This window comes from Euprymna scolopes, chromosome 18 (assembly GCF_053919585.1).
Source record: "Euprymna scolopes isolate OS-2025 chromosome 18, ASM5391958v1, whole genome shotgun sequence".
Taxonomy (NCBI): Eukaryota; Metazoa; Mollusca; class Cephalopoda; order Sepiida; family Sepiolidae; genus Euprymna; species Euprymna scolopes.
Genome location: NC_136499.1, coordinates 113,684,626 through 113,695,912, shown reverse-complemented (window position 1 = coordinate 113,695,912; position 11,287 = coordinate 113,684,626). Strand labels below are relative to the sequence as shown.

At 36.3% G+C, this 11,287-nt stretch overlaps 1 protein-coding gene across 2 annotated transcripts in view; it reads right to left on the bottom strand.

The window, feature by feature from the left end:
- Positions 1-1,610: 1,610 nt before the first annotated feature.
- The window catches only part of LOC145297773 (uncharacterized), a 127,712-nt gene continuing 118,035 nt past the window's right edge, over positions 1,611-11,287 (bottom strand). For both annotated transcript variants that reach the window (XM_080144018.1, XM_080144019.1), the window contains exons 4-5: positions 10,343-10,452; positions 1,611-3,553 (exon numbers count right to left, since the gene is read on the bottom strand). In XM_080144018.1, the coding sequence (XP_080000144.1) occupies positions 3,227-3,553; positions 10,343-10,452 (437 nt within the window). In that variant the 3' untranslated portion in view covers positions 1,611-3,226. The remainder of the gene's footprint in view (positions 3,554-10,342; positions 10,453-11,287) is intronic.

Here is an 11,287-nt window from a genome sequence, read left to right as displayed (position 1 = left end):
TATATATATATATATATATATATATAAACTAGATGTCAAAATTATTGTCCATGACTTAATGTCTACCACAATAAAAACATCGTTTCCGAAACGATCGTACAAATTATTGACTTTGTTGTGTTCATTCTTTAATTTTTAATTTTAATTTTAAATTATCGATCACATTACTAAATATATATAAATATAAATATATATAAAAATAAATAAATAAATAAATATATATATATATTGTATACATTTTATAAAATAAATAGTTAATTATATTTCTCACATGGATTGCAACCTGTGCTGTGTGTTTTTGTGTCTGCTATAAATGTCTGCATTAAAGAATGAAGCGGCCCTGCGGACAAGAGAGATTCCAACCCGAATGCCACCAGAGTGAAGACATCTTGAGAGAATGAAGGCGCCACACAGTCACATCCAACATCTCAGGCATGATTTTCCTATTGATACTCAGACCCTAACGACTGGCCCATCGCCACATCATCATGGGACCGTAACACGTGACGCCGGCCACAAACCAGTGACCGGCGTCACGTGTTATAATAGCAATAAGAATAATATTAGTATCTTTATTTTTTTTTAAAGTAACTAAAGGATTCCGTTGGAAATTCTGTCCAAATTCCCGAGTTCGACAGAAACATTCCCGAGTTCGACAAGACACATCTGAAGAAGGTCGGTGGTTACATGGACCGAAACGTTATGAAAATGATACTCAAGATGAGAACAGTAGCGTATTTGTTGATTGAATATATTCCTTATTCTGTGGACTTTCCACGGGTCCTGCTAGTATGTATTACTCTTATATTATTATTACTACATGTACTGCTATTATTGATAATAATAATAATAGTAATAATAATAATAATAGTAATAATAATAATAGTAGTAGTAGTAGTAGTAGTAGTAGTAATCGTAGTCGTAGTTAGCAAAATACTTACCAGCAATAGGTGAATAAAAAATGGGGCGAACAGTCACATAAGCTAAAAGGAACCTACAGAAATTTATTAGACTGGCCTTACTCCCCAATGGGGGAAAGGAGAAAAAATGACATCATGTTCGGTGGATACTATTAGAAAGAAGGGTCTACGAGCAAAGATTAAGTAGATTAGGAGGGTATGAGATTACTGAAATCTTAAGGAGGCGGTTTATTACCACTCAAATTCGAAAGAAGACCACCTACGGTGGTTGCTAGCGAGAAATCAACGATAAACGGCCGTTGTCATAACGCAAGATGATTTGCAAAGGTTATCGGAAGAGGTGAAAATGGGTTAAAAATCCTGAGAAGACTTGCTGTCATTCCAAATCCAGGGAGATACTAATAGTTATTGTCACCGTATTTTTGGTTCCGATTCAAAGTGCTTCTTTTTGGTGAGCTAAATCTTCCCCACATTACAAGGCGAGCTTGCGTCTATGTCCCTGGGGGGAGAGGTAACTAAATAGAAACACGTATTAATTTCTAATTTTTCTTTTTTTGGGGTGGGGTTGGATGGGGGTAGGAAGGAACATATTTAACAGGAAGTGTTATGTCAAAAAGGGCGCCAAAAATCTTACTGGAAATAAAACTTGTTTAACTTAAAATACAGCCCGGAACAAAGTTAATGCAGAAGTTAACACAAAGCAAAGATCTTTTATTTTCGTATTTTTTTTTTCGAATTAAAAAGACGGTTATTTTTTTTTCATTTATTAAGTAAAAAACAAAAATTATGCGTACAGATGGGAAATATTTTTTTGTTTTGTTTTATTTTTATCCTCGTTTTTATTTTAATTGTAATTTTTTCTCTTCAATCAATTACGTCATTATTTTAGGCTTCCAAATATTCAGCGAATGTAGCACCGGCCATTTTTGTATTTGACATGTTGGATCAGAGGTGATTATACGCACACGCACACGATATATATATATATATATATATATATATATATATATATATATATATATATATATATATATATATATGAAATAAGTAATGGATATACGTTAATGTACAGTGCTGTTGCCCGTTTCGTAGACACGTGTGTTTGCGTTGGTAAATACCATCTTAAATAATTTTTTTATAATCATCTACGTGATAGGAACCAAAATGTCTCAGAATAGAAACAGGAGACATGGATGGAATTCAAACATGATTTTACCCAAAAAATTTTTTCTACAAGAAATTCTTATCCGTGGATTGCATGGCAACATGATTTCTTCCCTGAGGGCTGCAACATGGTTATCTGTAAATCTAATATCAAACCGTCCACACAAATAATCTCATTTTATTCAATTTATTTTGTTTTCAATCTTATAATACTTTTCATCATTCCAACTGCATCTTATTAATACGTATCCCCGAATGGCTGTTGGCCTTAATAAGCAAGGACTCACTCGTAAATAAAAAATAACTTTTTGTCGTGGGGGGACAAACAACCCCTATTTGAGAACTAAGTGGAATCAATCAGTCCGATGAATACCACTGGTTTCAGACTAAATGGAGACATTCATACCATGTTTAACCGCATGCTACGAACACGTACCTTTCATACCACTTTAGTGGCTCCTGTATTCTTTATGATAAATGCATAATATATTTTATGCACTTTACACTAGTTGTGATTTCTTTCATTTGTGACCCCTAGCACGGGTTTACGACACTTTTTTAATCATTAAAAACTCTTACAATCAAATAATGTAAAGGAAAATGTTTTAATATTCACAAAGAGAGAAATTAGAATCGTTTGTAGTTTGTTTTGGCCTTAGATATTTAATGGTTATGTAGATAGACACTGTCTTACAGTGGTTTCTTATTGTAAAGACACCGGTTTGAATCCGGTGAGGGTCTCAATTTTTCTTTTTGGATATTTTTTATTGTCCCAATTCTTTCGATAATTACGAAGAATAAGGAGAGTAAAAAGTTGACCTCAGGTTTCCTTTTGACAGCCTCTCAACTCTCAATCTCCTTATTTTTGTCTTTTAGTCATCACATTCCATAGGCGTCTTCATTCCTTGTCTAAAGTGATTTTCATTCAAAAATATAACAAAAAAGTTCATTTAAAGCGGCACTTACCAAACGCAAGTACCCGTGTCTATAAACAAAAAAAAAAACCCTAAAAAAACAAAACAAAAAAAAAACGACGCTGTGCATTAACATATATATATATATATATATATATATATATATATATATATATATATATATATATATATATATATATATATATATATATATATATATACACCTCCTTAGTTGGCCCAGTGCCACATATCTTGGCCGCCGTTCTCATAAGCGACCGCAGGTTTGCCACGTTTCTCCGGGTAGTGGTACAGGATCTTCGGTTCGTACGGATTGTAGAAATTGTCAGGAGCCGGCTGTGCTATTGGAAAGTTCGGGTAGCTAAAAGTACTCAGATTTGATTTGCTGTCGACCATTGCCTTGTCGCCGTAGCGTTCGCTTTTCAGTGACCAGGCTGCCAAGGCGTAGAGGGTGCCGGCGATGGCGGCGAGGATCATACTCACCCAACCGAGTGCGTAAGAGTAGCCATACGACTTTGCAGTCGCTTTAGTAATTTCCTGAAACACAGAAGAAAGAAATGTATATATTTTATAAATATGATAAATTATTTAATATTTAAAAAAAGAAATTGAAACACCCGATAACAATTTGAAAAACAATTTGAAACACCCGATAACAATTTTAAAAACAATTTGAAACACCCGATAACAATTTTAAAAACAATTTGAAACACCCGATAACAATTTTAAAAAGGGAATTTGAAACACCCGATAACAATTTTAAAAAGGGAATTTGAAACACCCGATAACAATTTTAAAAAGGGAATTTGAAACACCCGATAACAATTTTAAAAAGTGAATTTGAAACACCCGATAACAATTTTAAAAAGGGAATTTGAAACACCCGATAACAATTTTAAAAAGGGAATTTGAAACACCCGATAACAATTTTAAAAACAATTTGAAACACCCGATAACAATTTTAAGAAGGGAATTTTAAACACCCGATAACAATTTTAAAAAGGGAATTTGAAACACCCGATAACAATTTTAAAAAGGGAATTTGAAACACCCGATCACAATTTTAAAAAGGGAATTTGAAACACCCGATAACAATTCTAAAAACAATTTGAAACACCCGATAACAATTTAAAAAAAAAATTTGAAACACCCGATAACAATTTTAAAAACAATTTAAAACACCCGATAACAATTTTAAAAACAATTTGAAACACCCGATAACAATTTTAAAAAGGGAATTTGAAACACCCGATAACAATTTTAAAAAGGGAATTTGAAACACCCGATAACAATTTTAAAAAGGGAATTTGAAACACCCGATAACAATTTAAAAAAAAATTTGAAACACCCGATAACAATTTTAAAAAGGGAATTTGAAACACCCGATCACAATTTTAAAAACAATTTGAAACACCCGATAACAATTCTAAAAACAATTTGAAACACCCGATAACAATTTAAAAAAAAAATTTGAAACACCCGATAACAATTTTAAAAACAATTTAAAACACCCGATAACAATTTTAAAAACAATTTGAAACACCCGATAACAATTTTAAAAAGGGAATTTGAAACACCCGATAACAATTTTAAAAAGGGAATTTGAAACACCCGATAACAATTTTAAAAAGGGAATTTGAAACACCCGATAACAATTTAAAAAAAAATTTGAAACACCCGATAACAATTTTAAAAAGGGAATTCGAAACACCCGATAACAATTTTAAAAAGGGAATTTGAAACACCCGATAACAATTTTAAAAAGGGAATTTGAAACACCCGATAACAATTTTAAAAACAATTTGAAACACCCGATAACAATTTTAAAAAGGGAATTTGAAACACCCGATAACAATTTTAAAAACAATTTGAAACACCCGATAACAATTTTAAAAACAATTTGAAACACCCGATAACAATTTTAAAATGGGAATTTGAAACACCCGATAACAATTTTAAAAAGGGAATTTGAAACACCCGATAACAATTTTAAAAAGGGAATTTGAAACACTCGATAACAATTTTAAAAAGGGAATTTGAAACACCCGATAACAATTTAAAAAAAATTTGAAACACCCGATAACAATTTTAAAAAGGGAATTCGAAACACCCGATAACAATTTTAAAAACAATTTCACACTTGTCTTGTCTCTCTAACCGTTAAACCTTAAATTGTTATCAAGTGTTTCGAACAGTGAAATCCTTTCAATAGACGTCATAATGCTGCAATTGAAATATAACTACAAACATCTCAAGTCATGCCAGGGATTACCATCACCACTATGGTATATAAGACGAAGAAAAGAAGAAGGAAAGACAAAAATAAAAGAACAAACTGTCCAGATTCCTGAAAACGATATTTTATTTAACAATTAAAAAAAATCAATTCCATCTTCTATAATATAAATCCCACCTGTCTGTTTAAAAATATGTATGTATGTATGTATGTATGTATGTATGTATGTATGTATGTATGTATGTATGTATGTATGTATGTATGTACGTATGTACGTATGTATGGTCTGTGGTGCTAGACTAGGAGTTGTTGATTCATTTTTCTATCTTGATAGTTCTCTGTCGAGGGATAACTGTCTCGACACTGAAATCCGCAGACGAATTCAGAAGGCATCTGTAGCTTTTGGAAGGTTGGAGAATAGAGTGTGGTCTGATAGTGGCATCACAGACAGGACTAAGATCTGCATTTACCAGACCTGTGTCCTAACCACGCTGTTGTATTCATCGGAGACATGGACATTGCATCAAAGGCACATTAGATGGCTTGAACGATTTCACTATAATGCTTGAGACGTATCTTAAACATCAAGTGGCAAGCACAAGTACCCGATACTGAAGTCCTTGTGAAAGCATGTTGTTCTAGTATTGAGACTCTTGTATCAGATCTCATATGCCTTGGGCGGGCCACCTGGTTCGAATGAAAGATTGTAGGCTGTCAAAACAAATTTTTTACGGGGAGCTGGAAAATGGCAAGCGCCCTCAACACAAGCCAAGGAAGAGGTTCAGGGACTCTACAAAGAATAATTTGAAAGTCTTACAAATTGACATCGACACATGGGAAGAACTTACTCTGCAAAGGCCAAAGTGGAGAAAGCTTGTACGTGAGAGTTGTGACGCTCTAGAGAAAAGAAAGCAGGCCCACAGTAATCTGAAGCGAAAGCTTCGCAAAGGTTTTATTGATGGTCTTAACCATGATACACAGAGCTGGAAGTGCGACACTTATGAACGAGTGCTTTTGTCAAAAGCTGGCTACATCAACCGCCTTAAGTCGCACAAAACTCCTGTTCGGGTAAACTTTGCACCTATTCGTTCGAACAAAACGATCTGTTTAATATGCAGCAAAGTTTGAAGTCTACTGCTGGTTTGAGAAGACATGTGATTGTTCATAGGAATACCCTTCAACCTCCAGAGGAAGTCAACTCGATGGAAATTGCTCAATTTGTATGCCACATCTGCTTGAAAATATGCAAATCTGCGGTGGCAGTGCAGAGTCATCTGAGATGGCATGGGCAACGAAATTGGGAGACTCAATGTGACGGCGATCATCTGGAAAGATGTAACAATCATCATGTATGCATGTATATATGTATATATGTATGTATGTATGCATACATGTGTACGTATATGTATGTGAATATATATGTATATGTGTGCATGTATTTGTATATGATAGTATATATGTGTATGCATATATATGTATATGTGTGTATGTATATGTTTGTATGTATGTGTTATATGTATTGTGTATGTATGGATGTATGGATGTGTGCATGTTTATGGGTATGTATGTGTATGTATGTGTGTATATGTATATATATGTATGTATTCCAAGGACCATCTTCAATGTCATGTCTGCTTGAGCGTGTGAATTCGCTGGCAAGACTAAGGAAAAAAAAATCGGGCTCATGGACTTTCAGTGACTGAGGGAGTGGCACTCGTCTAACAAGGCGTTGCAATCATCATGTATGTATGTATGTATGTATGTATGTATGTATGTTTCTGTCAGTGTTACCTCACCCTTAGCCGTTGGTTAAAAGAACCTGGGCCCACAAGACAGTGGAGGTCCAGTTATACGGCGCAAGACACTCGCCGTTCATCAGAGCCCCGTCTGCATAACAGTGGTCATGACGTGCACGTCTGGTTGATTTTTCTGGGAGAAGCACAGTATGACGCTAAGACATCTGTGTGCTTTTAGCACACTTCCACACCAGACCTTTACCACCACTGTATGTGGCAGATACTTTCTGTCAAAAGCTGGTTTTGTAAATCATATGAAATCATATAATCGAAGACATGGACGACAGTCTTATGAGGAGGCTTCTACAGCACACCTGGCAACGCTAAGTTATCATATGTGTGGTCTAATCTGCAAATCTAAAAGTGTCCTGGCACGGCACTCGAGGATTCACAATATTACCATGCGATCACCTTTACAAGACGGAAAGTTTTAATGTCACATTTGTGAACTTTCATGTAGGTCTAAAGCTGGATTGAAGAGTCATCTACATGCACACGGACGCAAAAACACTTAAAGAGGAGATGGCAAACTTCTGTCAAGAAGTAACAACCATCATGTATGTATATATGTATGTATGTCAGGTCATGTCATATGCTACTCGTACCATACAACCCAGTACTACCTGCCTCATGGTAAGGTCACCGGCGACTAAACTGGTTCCCCCACTAGACTTGTTTGATGAGCAGGGCGGCTAGTCTCTCTGAAGGAACAAAAACAAGACCTTTCAAAGGGCGAATGAACCCTTTTTCGGTGTCAAAGGCCAATTAGCACCGTGTGTGTTTGTGTGTATGTATGTGTGTGCTGGGGTGGAGAGGGCTCCCGTAAGCCGTGGTGAAGGCAACCTTTCTAGAAGAAGCAAATCTCTGATTTAAAAAACTATAAAGCGGGAGACCAGTACCTGCATTAAGCTGGTCTGCAGTTTAATTTGTTGCTTGCTGTCTTGCTCTTGCTTGTTGCTGGATCTCAACATTTTGAACCGAGAGAGAGACTTCGCTGACGTACAATACTAAGACTCTGTAACATCATCTGTGTATAGATACTCTCTCAGGCAAATGGTCCTGTGGCGATCGAAGTCATTTTTGGGATCATGGACTTTGTCTGAGGGAGTGGCACTCATCTGAGAAGACGTTGCAATCATCATCATGATGTATGTATGTATGTATGTATGTATGTATAGGAGACTAGCCGCCCTCCTCACCAAAAAAGTCTGGTGGGGGAACCAGTTTAGTCGCCGGTGACCCGACCATGAGGAAGGTAGTACTGGGTTACAAGGTACCAGTAGCATATGACATGACCTGACACAAGGACGGATGAACTCATTTTCGGGGTCAACGCCCGACTAGCATCGTGTATATTTGTGTGTATGTATATATGTGTTGGGGTGGAGAAGGCTCCCGTAAGCCATGGTGAAGGCAACCTTTCTAGGAGAAGCAAATCTCTGATTAAAAAAAAAAAAAATAAAGCGGGAGACCAGTACCCGTATTAAGCTGGTTTGCAGTTTAATTTGTTGTTGGCTATCTTGCTCTTGCTTGTTGCTGGATCTCAACATTTTGAACCGAGAGAGAGATTTAGCTGTCGTACAAAGCTAAGACTCTGTAACATCATCTTTGTATAGATACGCCCTCAGGCATTTGGGCTCATGGATTTTAAGTATCCAAGGGAGTGGCACTCGTCTGGCAAGACGTTGCAATCATCACGTATGTATGTATGTATGTATGCCTAAAACTTTCGACAGAGGCGACGGATTTTCACAAGATTGGTATCGTTTTGAAGCTCGACCCTTCGGACGATAAATATCGAAAAATTGGCTAAAAACATTGATTCATTCACCCTCAATGGGGCACTTTTCTACAAGGAGGAGTCGCCTTTTTCGTCGATATTTTCGAAAGTCATCTCCTCTTTTCGAATGACTAACCTTAATTTAAACCTTTGCCACTTCCGGTTTGGCGATAGACTCAACGGCTAAAAGTTTTTTTTTCACGTTCTTTTCCTCCTTCACGGTACGGTTTCGAGCCTGTTTGCCTACTACCATTTTTTTTTTTTTTGCTCAGCACACACATTCAAACACCCGGATTTTTTTTTTTAATAAATAGCAATATTTACTGCTTTCCATAGTTGTCGTTTCGGCCAGCTCATCCTCAGGCCTTCTTCAAGTGGTTAACCGCAACAGGATAGGAATGCTGAGTCTTGTAAATATATCCTCAGTAATTACTGCTTTCCATAGTTGTCGTTGAGTCATCACGTTTCGGCCAGCTCATCCTCTGGCCTTCTTCAAGTGGTTAACCGCAACAGGATAGGAATGCTGAGTCTTGTAAGTGTATCCTCAGTAATTACTGCTTTCCATAGTAGTTGTTGTCTCACCACGGTTCGGCCAACTAATCCTCTAGCTTGCTTTGGGTAGGATTGAAACCGCTATCTTTAAACAATGCTCACCAGAAACCGTAGAGATTCAACGCCTCTATCTACTGCGCCTTAAGTGATGGGACAACAACTATGGAATCCATTCGGCCGCCATTAATCGCGAGAAATATTGTTAAATTTTAAACATTTATTTTTAAATGTTTTTTAACGTCTGTCAAAATGATCTAACCATTATATGATGATCTTCACATAAGAGCTTAATTGACTGACTTTATTTTAACTGCAAAGTGCTCAACGATAAGAAACGAGTTTCTTAAAGGGGCTAACATAATTATTTACTATAATAATTATTAAATACCTATGGACACTAGTGTTCCATCCTTTTGGGAATCATCAGTGCAACGTATCACAATTAACACACACACACAATATATATATATATATATATATATATATATATATATATATATATATATATATATATGATTAGTTTTTTTTGGAAAAAGAAATCTAGCAGAGTGCTCAATTAAAAGGAAAATCCGAAACGTAAAAGCGTATTTATATTTTGTGTACAGAAAGTTGTTAGATGAGACAAATCATTGGTACCGTCGGTTTCAAGCCCGATAATAAGGACCGTTTAAGGTATCCTTATCAAGCTCTCTTCAGCCAATATTCGTCTATTTTATATCCGGAAGTGTGAAATATCGCACTTTTACAGCATTAATTATTTCTTTAAAATTCAATTGATAACATTATATAATCAAGTTATAACAAAAGTCATAACTAAAGTCATAACAAAAGTCATAACTAAAGTCACAACTAAACATTCCACTGCATGTCTCTAAATCTTACATTATTCCATCTTACCGTCGCACCTGTTGCCCTCTCGTGCTGCAATGTTAAAGATCCACGAGTTTAGAACAGTTACTTACCGATGGCCAGTCCCTTTGGAAGATGATATCTCCTGGTTGTTTAACGATTTTGTTTCTCTCCAGATACTCTATGCCGTGGAAACAAGCCATTGCCAGAGCCATACCGAAAGCTGCAAAAAAAAAAAACAAAAAACAAAAAAAAAACGCAAATTTCAAATGGTATAAAGATAGGAGAATACAATGATATATATGGCCAGGCTGGAAAATAGAAACGTTGAGAACTTTTTTTTTTTACACAGGATCACCGCTTATAAAGGTCCGGAGGCCACTCGAGGATAAGGGTTAATGGGTATACATTAGTCAATGCGATTATAGCGTAGTAAACATAAGTAGTGGGAATTTTGTAAATTGGATTACTTAGGGGGACGGTTCATCAAGAACTTGTTTACGTTGGACTTGAAGACAATCAGATTGTAGTCAGCTGGAAAGCAGGCAAACATAAGAAAGTTCCACATGCGTGCAGTTCTAAAAAAGAAGCTTTATTCATGGAATCTACTTTTAGGTTTAAGCATAGATAAAGAGTGTGGGAAATTATTGATAGTGAAAGTTTTGGCGAGGGGGGACCATAGATTGAAGCTCAGATGAGCACTTGCCATGAAAATAACGATAAATCAGAGAGAGGCTCACAACGTCTCTTCTGTGGGAAAGAGGTTGCAGGCAAGAGAAATGGCATTCTCCACTAAGCTACGAAGTCTATTGTGAACTCTGTGAAGGCAGGAGAAGCTGTTTCTAGCAGCACCTGCCCAGATGTGGCAACAGTACTCCATCGTTGGCCCGCCTGGCTTTTATATAGGTAGAGAATTGCATCAGAAGTGAGATATCTACTGCAGCGGTAGAAGGATCCCACCATGTTTCCAGCGACCTTGGCACCGTTCAAATGACAATGTATCTCATTGTGAGCGATGACCAACATAAATTTTAATACAGAAGGCTTGAAGGGATGCT